Source organism: Megascapheus bottae, chromosome 1 (genome assembly GCF_031878675.1).
Source record: "Megascapheus bottae isolate mThoBot1 chromosome 1, mThoBot2.hap1, whole genome shotgun sequence".
NCBI classification, from domain to species: Eukaryota; Metazoa; Chordata; class Mammalia; order Rodentia; family Geomyidae; genus Megascapheus; species Megascapheus bottae.
The window spans coordinates 23,708,394-23,729,840 of NC_143509.1; the positions used below are offsets into that span (position 1 = coordinate 23,708,394).

The following is a 21,447-nucleotide window of genomic DNA, read 5'->3' on the forward strand; positions in this document are numbered from 1 at the left end:
CCTTTTAGTTAAATCAAAATTAATAGTTTTATAATTTCCAAATGCCAATGTCTTTTTTTCAAGGTGTTCTCCATTAGGTCAAAATATCCACATTCTACCACTTGAGGACAGACAGGACAAATTCTTTCTGCAGGCCACAGTCTCAGAGGCAAAGAATCTTCCAAACTATCCCAGACACTCAGCAGCAGTCATCCATAAGAAAGCAACCCAATTGCCCACTTCTGTCATCTGTAAAAAGGTGTTTATAATACCTTTTTCAAAGAACTGAAGTAATAAACAAGTGACAGTGCCATTCCCATTTTCTACATAGGAACTGAGAGTACTAAAAGATTTGTTATGTGAATTCAGTGAAACCTAGAAAATTCTTAAAATCCACCACATTGTGCCATTTTCTCACAGCATTAAAATTCTAACACTACCACATATAAAAGCATCCTGCTAAGACTTAGCTGCGAGCACCATATGTGCACTTTTTATATTATCCATTTAACAAAGACTTGTGAAGATGAAGAGAACTGGGAAAAGCAGAAAAAGATGCCATGTGCTCAGTACATTCAGGCACCTACATCATCCCAGTTTCACGAGAGAAGTAGAAAGCAAGCAACAGCCACTAAAACACGCATTGCGAAGTAATACGTGAAATATTAACTAGAACACACTGTTGTGAGCAATAAAGTCATGAACTAATATGAACAGCACATCAAATCAAAGGCCCTGCCACATCCTACACAAGCAATCTGTATCACCAGGTCTACCCCCCACCACCACCCAAGTGGCCCTTTAAGGAAAATTCTTAGAACTACCTCTATAAGCAAAAATCACCAGTTTAGCCCAGAAAATTATCCTTGCCATGAAGCTTAATAACTAAAAACAAGTACTTTTGCACTGAAACTACATAAGTACTAACTGTAACAAGTACAAGCCATTTGACCCCACAGTATTTCCCATAAACATTAAAGGACAAAGTGAGAACTACAATTTTGAAATTACTTGGAAAATTAAATGATGAAGCATATTTCTGTAGTATTTCTCCACCAACATATTACACATCTTAATTTCCTTCCTTATTCTGAAACAACCTTTCTGTCCTTTCCTTCCTCTTCCCACCACAATTATAGGTTTACATGGCAAACTTCTAAACACCTTCAACAGATATAACCCACAGTCTAGAAAAACACTCTTTCTTGCAAGTCATCTACCTAAAAATCAGCAATGAGCAATGCCTTTGGCAACAAGATAATGCATAGCTGTTTCCACCAAGGTAGTCTAGTGTCCCAGTACTTATGCAAACTTCCTTCATGCATGTGTGCTTGAAGTTCTAACCTAAACAGTTCTTCCTGTTTAATCTTAATCTCTATTGTTTTTTTTTAATAAAAGACCCACGATGCAGATAAAAATCAACAGGAAATTCAAAATGAACTAATTTCAGCATTGAAGTTTAGCATACATACAATTCACTGAAAACTAAACATTTGTTCTATTGCAGAGATTCCCAAGTCAAAGCTCCTTGAAGGCTTTCCTTTATTCATATCACTCAAGTGCTGGCACAATCTAGGACATTCTGTATATTATATAATATATCCTGTCATGAAACATGCATGTTCTTTCTATGCGCATACACCAGGGCACATATTATAAACAGGGTTTGGGTTTTTGGCTTTTCTGCCAGTCCTGGGACTTAAACTCAGGGCCTGGACCCTGTCCCTGAGCTGCTTCTGCTCAAGGTTAGCATGCTACCACTTGAGCCACGGCACTTTTGGCTTTTTCTGTTTATGTGGTACTGCGAAATCAAACCCAGGGCTTCTTGCTTGCTACCACTAAGCTATATTCTCATCCCTATAAACAGATTTTTAGGTAAGAACTTCCATTTGCATACTGCTATCAAAGAAGCAAGAAAAATGCCTGCACATCCAGCTTTACATTCATTTTATCTCAAAAAAGTCTTCATATACAATGGTTGCTTTGGTGCTTGGGAATGTGGCCTAATGATTTAGTGCTTGCCTAGCATGTACAAAGCCCTAGGTCCAATTCCTCAGTACCACATATATAGAAAAAGCCAGAAGTGGTGCTTTGGCTCAAGTGGTAGAGTGCTAGCCTTGAGAAAGGTCAAGGACAGTGCCCAGACCCTGAGTCAAGCCCCAAAACTGGAAAAAATAAAATAAAATAAAATGGTGGCTTTCCTTTTGCCTTTTTGAATGTTTTTCATTGTTATTCATAGAAGTACTAGTTATAACTCAAGGTCTCACACTTGTTAGGTATAACCCCAGACACTTTCTGCTTTATTTATTTTTTTAAAATAAAGTCTTACACTGGCCTCAGTATGATCCTCTACCTACATAGCTGAGATTGCAGCTGTCTACCACTACTACCTGTCTTATTTGTTGAGATGGGAAGGTCTTACTATCTTTTTTGCCAAGCTGGCCTTGAACTATGATCTTGCAATTTTCTGCCTACTGAATAGCTGAGATTACAGATGTAAGCTTCAAGCATCCAGTTGTTGTTTTTTTTGGCCAGTCCTGGGGACTGAACTCAGGGCCTAAGCACTGTCCTTGGGCTTTCTTAAGGCTAGAGATCTACCACTTGAGCCACAGCATCTCTCTGTATGTAGTAACAAGAAATCGAACATGGGTCTTCGTGCCTGCGAGGCAAGCATTCTTACCACTAGGCCAAACTCCCAGTCCTGGGCACTCAACTTTGAATACAATTTTGACTTGTATGGAATAATCATTATTTGAATAAAGTTTATAAAAATAATTCTTTTTGCCAGGAGTTTGGCAGAGTGGAAGTGTGGCCTAGTGGTAGAGTGCTTGACTAGCATACATGAAGACCCGGGTTCGATTCTTCGGTACCACATACATAGAAAAAGCTGAAATGGTGCTGTGGCTCCAAGAAGGAGGGGGGGAGGAAAAAGAGGAGAAAAAATTATTTAAACAAGTGTAATCTCTTTTCTAAAGAGTACATCCTTAGAAATGACTATAATATATCTATTACCGGGCTGGGAGTTTGGCCTAGTGGTAGAGTGCCTGCCTAGCATGCACGAAGACCCAGGTTTGATTCCTCAGTACTGCATACATCGAAAAAGCCAGAAATGGTGCGGTGGCTCAGGGTAGAACACTAGCCTTGAGGAAAGCCCAAGGACAGTGCTCAGGCCTTGAGCTCAAGCCCAGGACTGGAAAAAGAAAAAAATATATATATTACCACAAACAAAAATATGCAAAGTATAAGAAACAACCTGGAAAGCTCCAAATTTTTGAGCAAACTCTGATAACAGACATACTTAAGTCTGCTTTAAAAAGACATAGTTGATTATCATAATGAAAAAATTTGGAATTACTTTCTCTCTTATGCGGAACTTTTCCATACACAGTCCTTCAAAAGTCAAACTAACATGGCCAACCTTGCTATTTTAGTCTGATTTGCTTTTCATTATTTTAGGCAAATAATACACTGTGTAAGAATGAAATTGAGTATTTCCAAGTGAAAAAAAATCTATGCAAAATAAAAATCTGTGTCTTTGAAAATGCCAAGATAAGGTAAACAGGTATCATAAAGAAAACCACAAACCTTCAGCCATCATGTCTTCCATTTCTGTGTCAGATGAATTATCTGCATGCTTTGCATTGTTTTGTAGCTCTGGCTGAACACACACAGAATTCACAACCTGATTTTCCAAAAGAGGTCTTTTTTTCACAGGTTGTTCTATTAGTAAAGATGAGCGACTCACCTTTAAGAGAGAGAAAAAGATAAAATAACCTCTAAAAGACATTCAGAAATAATTTGGTTAAAATATCTTTTGAACAGTATCTGCAATATTTTGCTTCAGCTCCATTCTTTTAAGTGTTTTTTTGCCTGGATATAGGATTTGCAGTTTAGTTAGAATGGGTGCTTCAAAGTCTCTACCAAATAGAACCTAGTGTTCTAGTTTAGGCAAGTAGTTAAAAAAAGAAGTCTTGGGCCTGGAGAGTAGCCTAGTGGAAGAGTGCTCACCTAGCATGCATGAAGCCCTGGGTTTGATTCCTCAATACCACATATTCAGAAAAGGCTAGAAGTGGTGCTGTGGCTCAAGTGGCAGAACACTAGCCTTGAGCAAAAAGTGTCCAAGGACAGTGCCCAGGCCTGTGTTCAAGCCCCAGGATTGGGAGGAAAAAGAAGACCTCAACTTGAAAAGTTCCAGGACAGTGCCCAAATCCTGAGATCAAGCTCAGGACTGGGGTGGGAAAGTGTTAAATTTCAGTGATTGTGAAAAACAAAAAAATGGAACCACATAACTTGAGGTTATGGGTGGTGAAATAGGGAAAGATGGGGGAGAAGGACACATATTTTGGCTGTCCTCATAAATTGAGTTGCTGCCAAAACACCTTTGTGCGACTACTTACAGAAACCAATAAACCAATCACTAATTAGAAAAAGGTGCTAAGGAGAAACTTCCCAGATGAAGAGGTAAGAATGGCAAAGAAATGCTCAATATCCCTGTCCAAAAAGAAAATGCAAATCAAAAGAACTTTGAGGTTCCATCTCACCCCATTTTGACTGCCCAAAATCATGTATCTGAAAAACAAATGCTGGAAGGAAACAAAGAACCCTATTGCACTGTTAGTAGGAGTATAAACTACTACAAATACTCTGGACAGTGGTCTGAAGGCTCCTCAAAAAAACAGGACAGAGACCTTTTCTATGACCCAGCCACTGCACTTCTGGGCTCCTACCCAAACACCACAAGGCAGGATACCTTAGTGGTAGAATGCTTGCCTAGCATTCATGCATGAGGTCCTGAGTTAGATTCCTCATTACCAAACAAACTACTCAAGAAATTCTATGTGGTAATTAATAGTTTTCCTTTTAGAAATGTTAGTGTTTTCCATCCGAATGTAACATAAAAGATGAACTATTTATTTCCAGTGCTGGAGATGGAACTCAGGACCCTGAGAATACTTGACAAATATTCCAACACTAAGTTATACCTCAGCCATATTGTGTGTCTTTTACATATAAATGAACTCTAGGTTATGGAAACAAGAGGTTTACCTTTGTGATTGTTGTTCTTAATATACTATGTGAAGTTTATTTTTCTTTTTTTCCACCTACGGTTAATCTCATGTGGTACTGTATCTGACTTTATTACCTGGTATACAGTATGTATACTTGTTTATTTGAAATAGGGAAGGGAAAGGGGAAAACAAGATAACTGGGAGAGGGTGTGGGGAGAGGGAAAGGGGAACAAAAACATGAGATGTGGTATCAAGGTTCGAGAAGTAATGTACCCATTACCTGACAAATCTAACTGTAACTCCTCTATATATTTATCCTGACAATTAAAAAAAAATACTTGGGGTTCCGAGTAATTATTTATTTATTTATTTCTGCCAGTCCCGGGGCTTGAACTCAGATTCTGAGCACTGTCCTTGGGCTTTGTCAACACTAGTGTTCTGCCATGTGAGCCACACCGACACTTCCATCTTTTTTCTGGGTTTGGTACTGAAGAATCGAACCTTTGTGCATGTAAAGCAAGAACTCTACCACTAGGCCATGCTCCCAACCCTTAAGTTATTTCTCTACAAAAATAGAACCTTTTCTAGAACATCAAGTCTCTTAAAGTGTAATCCACAGAAATCACAAAAAGAAATTGAAAAGTCTTAAGCACTGCTATTATCAACAAAATATTCACTTGGTTCACAGTATGGCACTTATTTCAGAAATTCTTTCAGAAAAAGAAATTCAAACTAAAACTATTTATTAGTTCTTTAGGTAAAATCTCAACCGATTAGAAAAAGGACATGATTAGATAGTCTTAATCCTTAAAAGTGCTCATTAGGGGTTGGGAGGTTGACCTAGTGGTAGAGTGCTTGCTTAGCATGCAAGAAGACCCGGGTTCAATTCCTTGGTACCACGTACATAGAAAAAGCTGGAAAGTGGTGCTATGGCTCAAGTGTTTGAGCATTCTCTTTGAGAAAACCCAAGGACAGTACTCAGACCCTGAGTTTAAGCCCCTGCACTGGCAAAAAAAAAAAAAAAAGCTCACTAATCTTTAATTTCTATCACAAATGGGGAACAACAACTTAATGGAAATTTCTACCTCAGAATACAATAAAAATTTTAAAACAAAATTAAAGTTGCATTTGGTCAGTGGGGATATGTAATATACCTCAAAAAAAGAACTAATATGGGCTGGTAGCGTAGCCTAATGGTAGAGTGCTCGCCTCACATGCAAAAAGCCCTGGGTCCAATTTCTTGGTACTACATACATAGAAAAAGCTGGAAGTGGTACTGTGGCTCAAGTGACAGAGTGCTAGCCTTGAGCAAAAAGTGTCCAAGGACAGTGCTTAGGCCCTGAGTTCAACCTCCACAACTGGCAAAAAAGAAAAGAAAGGAAAAGAACTAATATATAATGCTGCTATGGGTTTAAATAATTGTTCCATAAAATAGTTGAGTTTTATAAGGATAAATGTAATAGGATACAGTAATCCTATTTCAGTCCTACTTCAAGGAGCTTATGGTATAACTTATGGTATGAAAATTATTTAAAAATTATAAATATACAGGAGCCGGGAGTTTGGCCTAGTGGCAGAGTGCTTGCCTAGCATGCACGAAGACCCGGGTTCAAGTCCTCGGTACCCCACATACATAGCAAAAAGCTGGAAGTGGTGCTGAGGCTCAAGTGGTAGAGCTCTAGCCTTGAGAAAGCCCAAGGACAGTGTTCAAGCCCTGAGCCCAAGCCCAGGACTGGCAAAAAAAAAAAAAATATATATATATATATATATACACACACACATATATATAAATATACAAAATATTCCTTTAAAAACTATGTATGTGTACATGCATGTGTGCATGTGTAGGAGTGTGGGGGATGAGGGAGGGAGCCTGTGGTCCCAGTCATACAGGATATGAAGGCATGAAGTTGACAGCCCAAATGTTTAAGTGTCGAGTTGAGACATCATCTGAAAAATAACTAAAGTAAAAACGGGATAGGGGCATGACTAAGCAGTTAGAGAGCCTGCCAGCACAAGGATAAAGCCCTGAATTCAAAATTGCATTACCACCAAACAAAAAGAAAAGAAAAGAGCCAGGAGCATGGTTTAGTTAAGTGCTTGCCTAGCATGCATAAAGCTCTGGGTTCAATTCCTCAGTACCACACACACAGAAAAAGCTGGAAGTGGGGCTGGGAGTTTGGCCTAGTGGTAGAGTGCTTGCCTAGCATGCACAAGGACCTGGATTCAATTCCTCAGTACCACATACATAGAAAAAAGCCAGAAATGGTGCTGAAGCTCAAGTGGTAGAGTTCTAACCTTGAGAAAGTCCAAGGACAGTGCTCAGGCCCTGAGCTCAAGCCCAGACTGGCAAAAAAAAAAAAACAAAAAAACTGGAAGTGGTGCTGTGGCTCAAGTAATAGAGTACTAGCCTTGACAAAGCCCAAGGACAGTGCCCAGGCCTTGAGTTCAAGCCTCATGATAGGCCAAAAAAAAAAAAAAGAAAAGAAACTACAAAGACAATCTTGATATATGAATATACATACATACCTACACACATACAGACTGAGGTATTCTAAGGATTATTTGCAAATGTCAAGCACAGAACAGTAAAACACATACACATTTTTTTTTTTAGGTGATTTAATTAGAGATGAGTCTCATATAGTTTCCTGCCCAATCTGGTTTCTAATTATTATCCTCAGATCTCAATCTCCTGAGTAGCTAGGATTACAGGCATTGAGCCACCAGTGCCCAAGTGAAAGATTTTCTTAAAAACCTGATTGAAGCCAAAAATTCAGAAATAGAGGAAATCCATGTGGTAATTATAAACCAATAACTGGGTAAGTTCAGATGCATAAGGGCACTGGAAGTTAGTATCTTCTGCACTCAGTTCATCAAACATACAAAGAATACCGCTTTCAAAACAATATACTTAGCTGGGAACTGGTGGCTCATGCCTGTAATCCTAGCTATGAAGGAGGCTGAGATCTGAGGATTGCAGTTCAAAGCCAGCCCGGGCACAAAAGTCCCTAAGACTCTTATCTCCAATTAACCACCAGAAAACCAGAAGTGGCGCTATGGCTCTAAGTGACAGAATACTATGGTTGAGTTGAAGATCTCGGGGACAGCATCTCAGGCCTTGAGTTCAAGCCCACCACTGACAAAAAGAAAGCAACAAACGAACAAACACAACAATATATTTTAAATGTGTCTTTTTGATCTTCTCTTGAAAAAAAAAAAAAGAAGAAGAAGAAGGAGAAGTGGTGGCAGGAAGATCCTGAGTATAAGACCAACCTGGACTCTAAAGCAAAACTGCCTTAAAAAAAGAAAGAGAGGGCTGGGAGTTTTTCCTAGTGGTAGAGTGCTTGCCTAGCATACACAAAGACCCAGGTTCAATTCCTCGGTACCACATACATAGAAAAAAAGCCGGAAGTGGTGCTGAGGCTCAAATGGTAGAGCTCTAGCCTTGAGAAAGTCCAAAGTCCAAGGACAGTGCTCAGACCCTGAGCTCTCAAGCCCAGGACTGGCAAAAAAAAAAAAAAAAAAAAAGAGGAGTTTTCATGCTATATGGACAATGTACTATTATTCTAGGAATATATTTGGAAATATATAACGCACATAGATAAAATAAAATTGCAACACCTTCTTCTTAAGAGAACATGACCTTTTTTTTTTTTAAGTACTGTCACATGGATAATACCAACTGAACACCACAAATGTGCTTGTTACTTACAGGGAATGGCTCCAATCCCTCCTGAATCACAAAGCCTTCAATAACGTGGGTCAAGATCTGTGGTTTTACGATAGCCTGGGGAGGCTTGTTTTCCATGCCAGAGAGGCTGCTGGGCATTGATGTACTATTAGCCCTGGTGGCAGCCGCTGGAAGTAAGAGTGGAGGTGGAGGAACAGAAACATGGGAGGGATCCGATGGAGATTTAATCACTGAAGCACTGACTGATGCCACAGCAGGTAATTCCACTTGCTCTGAAAGAAAGTTATTTTTGATCTTCAGCATTTTGACCAAGCAAATATGGAAGAGCATTGAAGAATAAACAAAAAGCCAGGCATCAGTGGCTCACACTTGTAACCCTAGCTACTCAGGAAGCTGAGATTTAAAGATCACTTGAGCAGTAAAGTCCATGAGACTATTACCTCAAATTAATCAACAAAAAGCTGGAGAAGCCATGTACTAATGGCTCACACCTGTAATCCTACCTAGGTACTCAAGAGACTGAGATCAGAGAATCGCAATTCAAAGCCAGCCCAGGCACAAAAGTCTGTGAGTCTCTTATCTCCAATTAACCACCAGAAAACCAGAAGTGGCACTGTGGCTCAAGTGGCAAAGACCTAGAGTTAAACTGAAGAGCTCAAGGACAGTGCCCAGTCCCTGAGTTCAAGCCCTAGGACTGAAAATTTTTTTTTTTTGAAAAATTAAAAAAAAGAATTTTCCAAGAAAAGCAAATAATTACTATTCGCTCTTTAGTAAAATTGTTCTTCATAAAAATGTATATTCTGTTTTTCACTGTACCTTAGAATAACATATTAGTTCAATACCATGTCTAATGGAAAAATATTTGATTATTAACATTGTTAATTTCAGTAATATTTTGGCACTTCCTTACCCAACAAAGGATGTTCAGAAGTCAAATCCTCCCCTCTTCCCACAGTTATAGCCGCTGGAGACAAAGTGGGCGGTGGTGGGGTTCTGTCCATGCGGACACATTCATCCGACTCTTCAGGCATTTCTTCTTCACACATGTCTTCAACCTGGTAAACCTGCAATGACAAACCATATCTCCTTAAAACATCTCCAAAAGAACATAAAGAAGTGTTGTCAATTTTAAAAAATTAAATTCCAAGCGTATTAAACTTAACAAGGCAATATGAGTAACCTGACATATTGAAAGAAAAACTAAAGCCATTCAAACTTCATATTAACTGATAATATTTCATTGTAAACAGGCTGGATTACTTTTTACCCAAGAATTCCTAAAGTTTCCAAGACGGTGACCTTTTAATTTCTTGGGAACTATTTTTTAATTTATTTAACAAAATTATTATTATTACTCTTATTATTAATATTTGCCAGTCCTGGGGCTTGAACTCAGGGCCTGAACACTGTCCTTGGGCTTTCTCAAGGTTAGCACTCTACGTCTTGAGCCACAGTACCACTTCCAGCAAAATATATTATCAGAAGAAATAAATCCGAAGCTCTTCTTCTTATTACATGAATTCAAGATTAAACTATGGAAAGTGAAAAGATGTGCAATTATAGTTTTCCTTTCTGTTCAAATAAATCACTATAAACTAATATATGTATCAGAAAATATGTTCTTTCTCTGAAAGAACATATACATATATACATACTTCCAAAGCCATTTGGGATAAATTTAACTAATATGCCATATGAATGGGGGAAGCCTTTAAGTCTTTACCTTTTTATTCATTTATAAAGATTATAATTAAGAAGGGAAGCACATTTCACTAAATTTAAGGTTTAATTTTCAAAAAGCACATTTGCAGAAATGGTATACTTTATCAATATCATTTTTTTTACTTAATCATTGCCTATGAGACAACTTACTAAAAACAAAGCCATAAAGCCATTCACCTTGCTTTTACATACAAATCTTTTACTTAAGTATGGAAAGATTATATGTTTTGTTATGTTATTTAATTAACATCCCAGCAAATCCTTTTTTTTTTTTTTTGCCAGTTCTGGGCTTGAGCTCAGGGCTTGAGCACTGTCCTTGGACTTTCTCAAGGCTAGAGCTCTACCACTTGAGCCTCAGCACCATTCCAGCTTTTTTGTATGTATGTGGTACCAAGGAATCGAACCCGGGCCTTTGTGCATGCTAGGCAAGCACTCTACCACTAGGCCAAACTCCCGGACCCCCAGCAAATCTTAAACAGGTGAAAAACAACATTCATAAAATAAATTTGTCACCTAATATTGTATTTTAATAAAACTACTGAAAAAGTTTGATATTAGAAGTAGATAAAATTATATAGAATAGTAATAAAAAATTCCAAATCCAGCACAAACCATGTATAAAAAGGCAGTATGAGGGTTAGTCCTAAAGGATGAAGTTAACAAGCAATAACAGTTTTTCTTTTTAAATCTTTCCAAAATGAAACAAAGAAAGAAATCTTTCAAAATCTCTAATAAAACATCTTTTTCTTTAAAAGATTACTGTTATCTTGACACCAACTATAATATCCTAAACTGTGATTCAAATCAACTAAGCAGGCAACATATTTAAAGATATCGGCTCACAACCCTGCAATTATAAAATTGTTTTACCCCAGAAACTTCTTTCTTGGTGTTTGGATCTCAGAACTGAAAACAGTTATTTGTTACTACACAATGATGGCTACTAGTATCTAGTCATGATAACAGTAATTTTTTAATGGTGATAATGATCTCTATAAGAAAAATCATCCACAAAAATATTTAGCAGTTGATAAACATCAATAGAACACTGTTAGCACACAGAAACATCTACTGTCTGAGTTTCAGAGGAATTAATTCAGAACCAAGTATGGCTTTATTAACTAGCTCAATTTATCTATATATCATTTCCTTTTGTAGATAATTATCTTTTCCTACAAGCAGGAAGCTCTCTCTCTAATCTTGTTATAGGTTACTCAAATATCTGCCACAGTATCTTTTAAAGAATCAAACCATGATCATGCATGGAACTGATTTTAAAAAATAAAATGTTTTCAAAATATGGAAAGAATCATAATACAAATAAAATAAAAAAATAACCCATTAAGGGATATTGTGATATCCTTTTCATACTTCATAGTTAACACTAACTTCTTCCCATGTAAAGGCAAAACAAATCAATCACAGATATCTTACATGATCAGCACAAAGAAATCTAAATGCAACAACTAAAATATTGAAAAGAGCAAAGAGGTGGAAAATTTGCTCACAACATCATTATCAAACTGTACATCATAATTTCTGTTTAACTCAGAACTATAACTACTCTAAAAATAACAAAGACTGCCAAACTTACCTCAATAAAGTCCATTATGCCCATGTCTCCCTTTCCTAAATAAACTGAGGAACATTTGTTTATTAGTTCTAAATTATCTACCCTCAACAGATTTATTTAAATGTCAATAAAACTCTAAATCTTTTATAAATGTAACTCTAAAATACATATTTTTACTTTGAGAATTCACCGTTATCTTTCAAAATTTCACATCTTTTAAGAAATGTCGTTCTACCTTTAATATTTGAAACAACCATGAAATTATAATGTGTTCTTTTTAAGCAGTTAGTCAAATAAAAGAAAAACATAACAATCAACCAGACCAGTTACTCAAGCAAAAGTAAGAAAGAAGCAAAGACAACAGGAAATCTACAGCAAGTAGATGATCAAGTTAAGTTATGGCGGAAAAAGGTATTAATACCTTAAGAAAAGCCTTCCAAATAATTTTTTAAGGAGAATTTTTTAAAAGAGGTTCTATTCCAACGAAATAGAACCATAATATTTTGGGTTTCAATTTAATTTTAAATTGCTTGCTATTTCCACCCACATAGATCTCCCCAGTTTCCCTTCTCATTAAAAAAAAAATTTTTTTTAAAGATAAGGAACATAGAAAAGGTTTATTTCTTACTTATTGGAATCAAATCACTAAACTAAGGAGTAAATTAAATTTAATCACTTTGAAAATGCCATGTGCTTCCCAAAGGGTTGTTTTATTTTTGTCTTACTTCTGTAATATGGGGGGTTAAACCTAGGGCTATGCATATTAAGAAGGGATTCTACCACTGAGCTACAGTGTTTCTTCTACAATATCCACTGTAAGCTCTTCATAATCCTTTAAAAGAAAACACAATAACTAAAAGACAAACTTGTTTCTAGAATGGCTGCTTTTGTCAAGTTCTAGCTCTAAAAAAGGGGAAATGGGAATCAATCTATTTTTTTTCTGTTTGTGTTTTTTAATGAGATAATGTCTTTTACTATCATAGCCCAGCCTGGTCTCAAACTTGCTGCTTCGGCCTCCTCAGTAATGGGTTTAAAGGTGTCTACCAACAGTCCAGCTAAAATTCAATCTCTTTATGCCTAGTAAGATTACTCAGAATGACAAGAATGAAATATTTATAAATGCGCATCCTGAGATTCCAGATATACTAAAAGTAATAAAATTCCTTTAGCTAAAGGTTATTAGTTTTTAAGTGATAAAATGTCTTCAGTGAAGTTTGATATTAAATCTCCTTTTAGGAAGACTCCTCTCAGAAATTATGAATTTGATCACTCTGATAAACATTTTCAGATTTTATTTCAATTTTATTTGAAATTAGGTTATAAGTCAAATTCTTTTAGATAAGTTTAAAATATTTTACAATATTATTTTCCTTTCTAGGTAATATATCATTTTTAGAAGTTTATTCTGATGAGTTTCACTCCTAATTCCTACTGCTTAACTTTTTCCATTAAAGTCATGGAAATTTTGAGCTTTTGAAGTGATATTTACATATATGACTGAGAAATATGATGTATGTATTTCCTTAGTATAAAAACTTTGTTAAAATGAGTTAGTGTTTTTGCAAAGTTGGACTTTCTAGAACAAATATTTTTTATAAGATTTTAATTACAAAATGTGACTTTACAAAAAAAAAAAAAAAGTACATTTTATAGGCATAACTCCTCCACCTTGAAACAAAAGCCCTTTGAGGCCCAGGACTTCAGAATGCACACCACCAAAAGATTAGCTAGATAAACCATACGTTTAAGAACACATAAGCCAACAGAAGGGATCTATGAAGGATAATCACCTTAAGAGAAAAAACTTTGTGCAGATGACACTGGTTCAAATGCATTCCCTTGGGGAAAAAAAATCAACTCTGTAAAGATAGCAGATGGATTTGTTTAAATAGTAATAAAATTAACGAGGGACTTTAACCATCACAAATCATCAAGCATGCAATCATTCTACAACAAATAATGACATTTGTCTTTCTGCCCATACAGTGTATTTGTCAGAATACTGACATATGGAAAACCCAAACTTTTTAAATCCACAGGCATTTAGAGTTAGCAACATTACACAATAGGGAGAACCAGTTTTTACTTTCACTTCAGCAAGAAAGTCAAAGAGCTTCCAAAGGCTTACCACTGGTGGATCAACAGGTGCTGATGGTTGAACTTGTAGATTTACCGCAACAGTCTGGGGAGGAGGAAGAGTCTGAAATGGCAACTGGACCAAAGCCTCTGCAGCAGGAAGTTCCTCTTCTGACACCAAAGCATTCTGCACCAAAACCTGGCCCTGGGACAGAATTTCAGGCTGCACTTGTAAAGACTGCATAGACTGCAAGGGCAGTGGTGGAATCTGAGCTGGAGGAGATGTTGACATCTGTGGTGGGGTTGCAATTGGAATTGGAGAAGACTGAAGGGCTGAATATTGCTGGTGTGATGTTGGAGACACAATCTGCTGACCTGGGGACACCAAGGCAGACTGCTGAACTGGGCCAATGTGCACAACAGGGGAAGCTGGAAGTGGAAGATGGGATGGAAGATTCAACTGTGCTGTTGGCTGCACCTGATTAGCAGTAGACTGTTGCAAATTTGGCCCTGGCTGAAGGGCTGATGACACAAGAGAGTGTGGCTGCATAAGTGCTTGTGGATGGATAATTATAGTAGGAGATTGACTTGGTGAATGAGGTGGTGGAGGAGATACCACTACAGACTGCTGGGCTGACTGTGACTGAGTGGGAGATACGGTTAAAGGAGGGGGATGGCTCTGAATTGGTGAACAATGTTGTGACTGGGCATTACTGGAAGCCGGAGGAAGGCCATGGTTTTGGAGTGGTATACAGTGCTGGGATGGGGGTGGGTCTTGAGTTGGATTCTGAAGTGTGATTGGCTGAATTTGCTGCTGTTGCTGTTGCAATATCAGCTGATGATGGGAAACTTTGGGAGGTGGTGAATGAAGAGGAATCTGTTGATGTTTTATTAGATTATGAGGCTGAATTGGAGAATATGAAGCTGTGAGAGGAAAAAAAATGACAATTAGTATTGACTTTAAAGATAAAGAAAGTTCTAAATAATGTAAAGAAATGTTTTCACATCAGGTCACAATCACTAGAATTCTATTATGCCTCTTTAGATAAGAGTGATTTGAAATTTTGTAACCAAAAAAAAAACCAATAACTTGAATAAAATAACTTGCATTACAAAAAGAAGGAAAAGAAAAATGCCTACAAAAATTATTTATGGGCCAGGAGCATGGCCTGGTAGGCAGAATGCTTGCCTAGCATGCAACAATCCCTGGGTTCGATTCCTTGATACCATATACACAGAAAAAGCTGGAAGTAGTGCTGTGGCTCATGTGGTAAAGTGCTAGCCTTGAGAAAGCCCAAGGATAGTGCTCAGTCCTTGAGTTCAAGTCCCAGGACTGGTAAAAAAAATATTCAAAAATCGAATTTATACATAGTAATTGTTAATAAATTTTATAGGTTACCAAATAGCATGTACCATTTCTTCTTTGAAAGAGAAGGGAAGTATCCTTACTGAACCAGTATGTATATATAAAAGAGATTTCAAAATCATTAAGTTAGTATCTATAAAGATCTCATCCTACCTATGCCAAAACAGGCTTCTAGGGCCAGGAGTTTGGCCTAGTGGTAGAGTACTTGACTAACATGCATGAAGACCCGGGTTCAATTCCTCAGTACCACATACATAGAAAAAGCCGGAAGTGGTGATGTGACTCAGGTGAAAGCTCTAGCTTTGAGAAAGCCCAAGGACAGTGTTTAGGCCCTGAGTGTAAGCCCCAACTCTTTCAAAAACAAAACAAGCTTCTAGCTAAAGGTCAAAGCAATTGGGCCTGGAGCGTGGCCTAGTGGTAGCGTGCTTGCCTAGCATGCACGAAGCACTGGGTTCGATTTCCCAGAACCACATACACAGAAAAAGCCAGAAGTGGTGCTGTGGCTCAAGTGGCAGAGTGCTAGCCTTGAGCCAAAAGTGTCCAAGGACAGTGCCCAGGCCCTGAGTTCAAGCCCCAGGACTGGCAAAAAAAAAAAAGTCAAAGCAATTAGCTAAAGATTTCCAAATGAGTTTCTAATTTGAGTCAGATGGAGTTATTATTTGACTAGAACAGAAAGTGCTTTGTATATAAAATTTTATTCAATGAAGTAAGTAAAGTAGTTATGAACTTCATAAGAGTTAAATAATCAAGCCGGGAGTGGCTGGTTAATGCCTATAATCCTAGCTACTCAGAAGGCTCAGATCTGAGGATCAAGGTTCAAAGCCAGCCCGGACACAAAAGGACCTGAGACTCTTATCTCCTGTTAACCTCTAGAAAAGGGGACATGGGACTTGGCTCCAGGGTAGGGCAGAAGCATGGAGCTGAAGACTTCAGGGACAGCGCCTAGGCCAAGTTCAAGTCCCATGACCCTCCTCCCCGCCAAAAAAAGTTAAATAAGCACTACAACTAAGAGCTGAAATTTAATGACCATTCCACATAGATTAGTTTAACTTGCAGAAAATGAGGCAATCAAAAGCCACACTATCTAAATAAAAGATCCTATTTACCTCTCTCCCTCACCTTAAAAATCCCAGTTATAAGTGATATTAGATGTTTTCCACAGGAGCCACTCACAATAGGGATAAATACAGAATATTACCATAATCAAGCCATGACTAATTAGCAGTGGCTCGGGCCTACAATCCTAGACAGTAGGAAGGCCAAAACTGTGAAGACTATCTAGACCAGCTGCCAATCTGTCATCCCACACATATGGGAAGCACACATGCAAGAGCCTATCTGAAAAATAATTAAAACAAAAAGGCTAGGAATGGGGCTCAAGTGGTAGACTTCCTGCCAGCAACTATAAAACTCCAAGCTCAAACCCCATCACCAAAAAACTGCTATAACTCCCCTATCACCAGGCCTCCTCCACAGACTGGCTGGCTCACGTGTTTACACAGAGGGAAATGCTAGTGAAATCTTTTCTAAAATTGGAACCTTGATTCACTAGATGATTAAGTGGCTTAACTGCTTATAAATTAAAAAAAATACAATTAAAAGCTGCATACTGGTAGCTCATGTGTATAATCATAGCCACTCAGGAAGAGCCAGATGATCACAGCTTAAAGCCAGACTGAGCAAAATAGCATGGCTAGGAGCTTGGTTCAACTGGTATAGCACTAACAGCGCAAGAAAGCTGAGCAAATGTGAGGCTCTGAGATCAAACTCTGGTACTGCCAAAACATAAACAACAAAAACAAAGATAGGACAAATTTTATTTTAAAACTCAGAATGTAAAGACAGAAACTATGTAAATCCTTGAATTTACTTTTAGGTTCAAACCAAACTTGTGACAGCAATCTCTCCCCCGGCCCTCCTCTCTCTTTTGCCAATCCCAAGGCTTGAGCTCAAGGCCTGAGCACTGTCCTTGGGCTTTCTCAAGGCTAGAGCTCTACCATTTGAGCCATAGCACAACTTCTGGCTTTTCTATGTATGTGGTACTGAGGAATCAAACTCAGATCTTTGTGCATGTTAGGCAAGCACTCTACTACTAGGCCACACTCCCGGCACCTGTGACAGCAATCTCACATTTTAAAAATATTTTTAAAATCTTCAATTTTTTTCTTAATTTTTGTGTTGGGTTTTTATTTTACATTTAGGCATCCTTTAAAGAAATTACAGCAGGGCCGGGAGCATGGCCTAATGGTAGCATGCTCACCTAGATTCACCAAGCCCTCAGTTTGATTCCCTGGAACCACTTATACAGAAAAAGGTGGAAATGGTGCTGTGGCTCAAGTGGCAGGGCTGAAGTGGTAGAGCACTAGCCTTGAGAAAGCCCAAGGATAGGGCTCAGGCACTGAGTTGAAGCCCTAGGACTGCAATTAATTAATTAATTAATTAATAATTTCAGACTAACACTTCAAACCAAGACTGCCCATCCCCTTTACAAATGTGATTATATTCATATTACACTATACAGCATTCAAAAAGGAAGAATTAACAAAATCTTGAATTTCTGAAGTGCCTGTCCTCCAGGGGCTCAAGGGACTTTCACATCATTCATTCATACTTACAAAGTGCCTGAGGAGGAGACAGGAATATTATCCATTTTTGAAGCTATAATTTAAATTTACCATATTGTTTTGGTTGAAGTCAGACCAAAACCACTCCTGTGGTTTGAACTCAGGGCTCTGTTCTTGGGCTTTCTCAAGGCTAGTGCTCTACCACTTCAGCCACAGCACCACTTCTGACTTTTTTTTTTTGGTCGGTTGTCAAGCTTGATCTCTGGGGCTGGGCGCTGTCCCTGAGCTCTTCAGCTCAAGGCTAACGCTCTACCACTTTAGCCACAGCACCACTGGTTTTCTGGTGGTTAATTGGAGATAAAAGTCTCATGAACTGGCCGGGAGTTTGGCCTAGTGGTAAAGTGCTTGCCTAGCATGCAAGAAGATACGGGTTCGATTCCTCAGCACCACATATATAGAAAAAAGCTGGAAGTGGTGCTGTGGCTCAAGGGTAGAGCTCTAGCCTTGAGGAAAAAAAAGTCCAAGGACAGCGCTCAGGCCCTGAGTTCAAGCCCCACAACTAGCAAAAAAAAGAAAAAAAGGTCTCATGAACTTTCATGCCTAGGCTGGCTTTGAACTGTTATCCTCAGATCTCAGCCTCCTGAGTAGCTAGGATTATAGGTGTGAGCCACCAGTGCCTGGCTTTGGCCTTTTTTCTGTGTATGTGTTATTGAGGAATCAACCCAGGGTTTCATGGCTGCTAAGGCAAGCACTCTACCATTAGGCCACACTCCTGGCCTGCAACCAAAATAATTTTTGTGTTCTACCAAGAAAGAAAACTTTGAATAGTCTAGAGTTCATGATTCAACAGACTGGTAATCCATCCTTTCATTATTTTTCTTGAAGCTAAGATCACAGTAAGTTTTCTATATTTTTATATTAATCCACAAGTCCACATGATAAGCACATACCTTACAGAATATTTATGGAGACATTTGAAGACTTCTGTACAAGGGAAGCCTTTAGAACTATAGGAAATCATGTCCATTAGTTAATTTCTGATTTTAATACTTTACTATTTCCTTGTATTTGATGAATTAATGGCTGGCATCACTGCCCATGTTACTTACGTATGATTTCATTCAATAGTTACAAAAAGTAGAAATATTAATTATATTAATCCAATGCAGTCTATGTATTACCGAGTAACCAAATGACTTCTTTGAATTTATGTGACTATAAGGGAAAACCCTGAGTCTAAAATAACCCCTAACCCTGAGTGTGGCATGGGGCTATGTCAAGGACTGTTCATGCCACTCCTTCCAAACTCTTTTTTTTTTCCCAGTCCTGGGGCTTGAACTTAGGGCCTAACCACGGTCCCTAGGCTTTCTTCAAAGCTAGAGCTCTACCACTTGAGCCACAGCTTCTGGCCTTTTTATGTATGTGGTACTGAAGAATCAAACCCAGGTCTTCGTGTGTGTTAGGCAAACATTCTACCACTAGGCCAAACTCCTGGCCTCCTCCCCCCAGATTCTTATGTTAAGGCCCTTTGACTTCAATGTCAGTGTGTTTGCAGATGTAACCTCTAGTCAATTAATTTAGGCAAAATGTGGTAATAAAGAGTGAGGAAGGCCATGGGGCAGTGTCTCACACCCGTAATTCTAGCTACTCAGGAGGGTGAGATCTGAGGATCACAGTTCAAAGCTAGGCAGGGCACAAAAGTCCATGAAACTCTTATCTCCAATTAACCACCAGAAAACTGAAAGCGACACTGTGGCTCAAGTGATAGAGCGCTATCCTTGAGCTGAAGAGCTCAGGAACAGCGCCCAAGTCCAGAGTTCAAGTCCCACCACTGACCAAAAAAAAAAAAAGAGTGGGTAGAGGCGAATGTGAGGAAATGACTTGATTAGACTCATGTACCTATAAGAAGAGTTCTCAGAGAGATCCCCCTGCACCACCCTCTGCATTCACAGAAAGGCCCTGTGAAAACACAGTGAGAAAGTGTCTGTCTACAAGCTGAGAGCCCTCACTCAAAACTGGTATTGCCAAGCCTTCATTTTGGGCTTTCTAGCGTCCTGAATAACAGTAATTTGTTTATGGCAGCTATAGCAAATCACATAACATTTTCACTACACATTGATTTAATGCTTGTCAAAAAATAGACATATGTTTTTTCCAATTACAATATTTCATGAGCCCTGAAAATTGTTTTACAAACTTCAGCCTAATGCGATTCATGCTTGGCAGATATTTGGCTAGACCTCACCTTTATTTTATATACTAAAAACAGAAAGGCACAATGCCTTCATCTGATCATACAAAATACTATTTATTGAAATGAACTCTAGGGAATGAAAAAAAAAATGCTGTTTTTGTTCTCTTTCCCCTATTTTTTTGTGCTGGTCCTGGGGCTTGAACTCAGGGATTGGGAACCTCTATGTACTCAAGGCTAACGCTCTACCACTTGAGTCACAGCACCATTTCCGGCTTTTTTGAGTAGTTTCCTGGAGATAAAAAGTCTCATGGGGGCCGGGAGTTGGGCCTAGTGGTAGAGTGCTTGTCTAGCATGCACAAAGACCCGGGTTCGATTCCTCAGTACCACCCCCATACATAGAAGAAAAAAAGAAGCCAGAAGTGGTGCTGAGGTTCAACTGCTAGAGCTCTAGCCTTGAGAAAGTCCAAGGACAGTGCTCAGGCGCTGAGCTCAAGCCCAGGACTGACCAAAAAAAAAAAAGTCTCATGGACTTTCCTGCCCAGGCTGGCTTCAAACTACAACCTTGAGATCTTTGCCTCCTGAGTAGCTAGGTAGAATTACAAGCCTAGGTCACCAGTACCAGGCATTTCCCTTTTTGTTCTGCTTGCTCAATTTTATGTTTTGGGGAGTAGAAAGGGAAGCACAGAAATGGAGGGACAAAGGGTGAATAAATGCAATTGTTCTCACTGGATACTATGTTGAAAAAGAACTATACAGGGGGAGGGAGTTTGGCCTAGTGGTAGAGTGCCTGCCTAGCATGGAGACCCCTGTTCAATTCCTCCGTACCATATACATAGAAAAAAGCTGGAAGTGGTTCTGCAGCTACAGTGGTGGAGCTCTAGCCATAAGAGAGCCCAAGGACAGTGCTCAGACCCTGAGTTCAAACCAGAAGTGGCAAATAAAAAAAACTATCCAACTTGTTGGATGGGAAGGGAAATCTGGGAGAGTGCAAGGGAAGGGGTAACACTGTCCAAAAAAGAAATGTACTCTTTACCTGACTTTTATAACTGTATCTTTATAATAATTGAGAAATTTTAAAAATAAATAAAAATAGAATTACCAACTAACAAGTTGAAACTCTACTTTCAAGGAAAAATGGTAAAGAAAACTCAATTATTTTAGTAACTTAAAATACATGTAAAGCAACAATAATAATGCCCACTATAATAATTATTAGACTAACTACTATACAAGAGCACACAAGTAACATTATATAACCTATAAATACACT

At 38.4% G+C, this 21,447-nt stretch overlaps 1 protein-coding gene across 8 annotated transcripts in view; it reads right to left on the reverse strand.

Annotated features, from left to right (window-relative positions):
- Positions 1–21,447, reverse strand: part of Phc3 (polyhomeotic homolog 3) — a 67,537-nt gene that overhangs the window by 10,028 nt on the left and 36,062 nt on the right. For 6 of the 8 annotated variants that reach the window (XM_090338681.1, XM_090338660.1, XM_090338663.1 and 3 more), the window contains 5 exons: positions 14,106–14,977; positions 13,768–13,815; positions 9,593–9,746; positions 8,704–8,954; positions 3,565–3,724 (listed from right to left, as the gene is read on the reverse strand). In XM_090338681.1, coding sequence (XP_090194807.1) covers positions 3,565–3,724; positions 8,704–8,954; positions 9,593–9,746; positions 13,768–13,815; positions 14,106–14,977 — 1,485 coding nt within the window. The remainder of the gene's footprint in view (positions 1–3,564; positions 3,725–8,703; positions 8,955–9,592; positions 9,747–13,767; positions 13,816–14,105; positions 14,978–21,447) is intronic. The other 2 variants (XM_090338689.1, XM_090338679.1) reach the window with 1 other exon arrangement.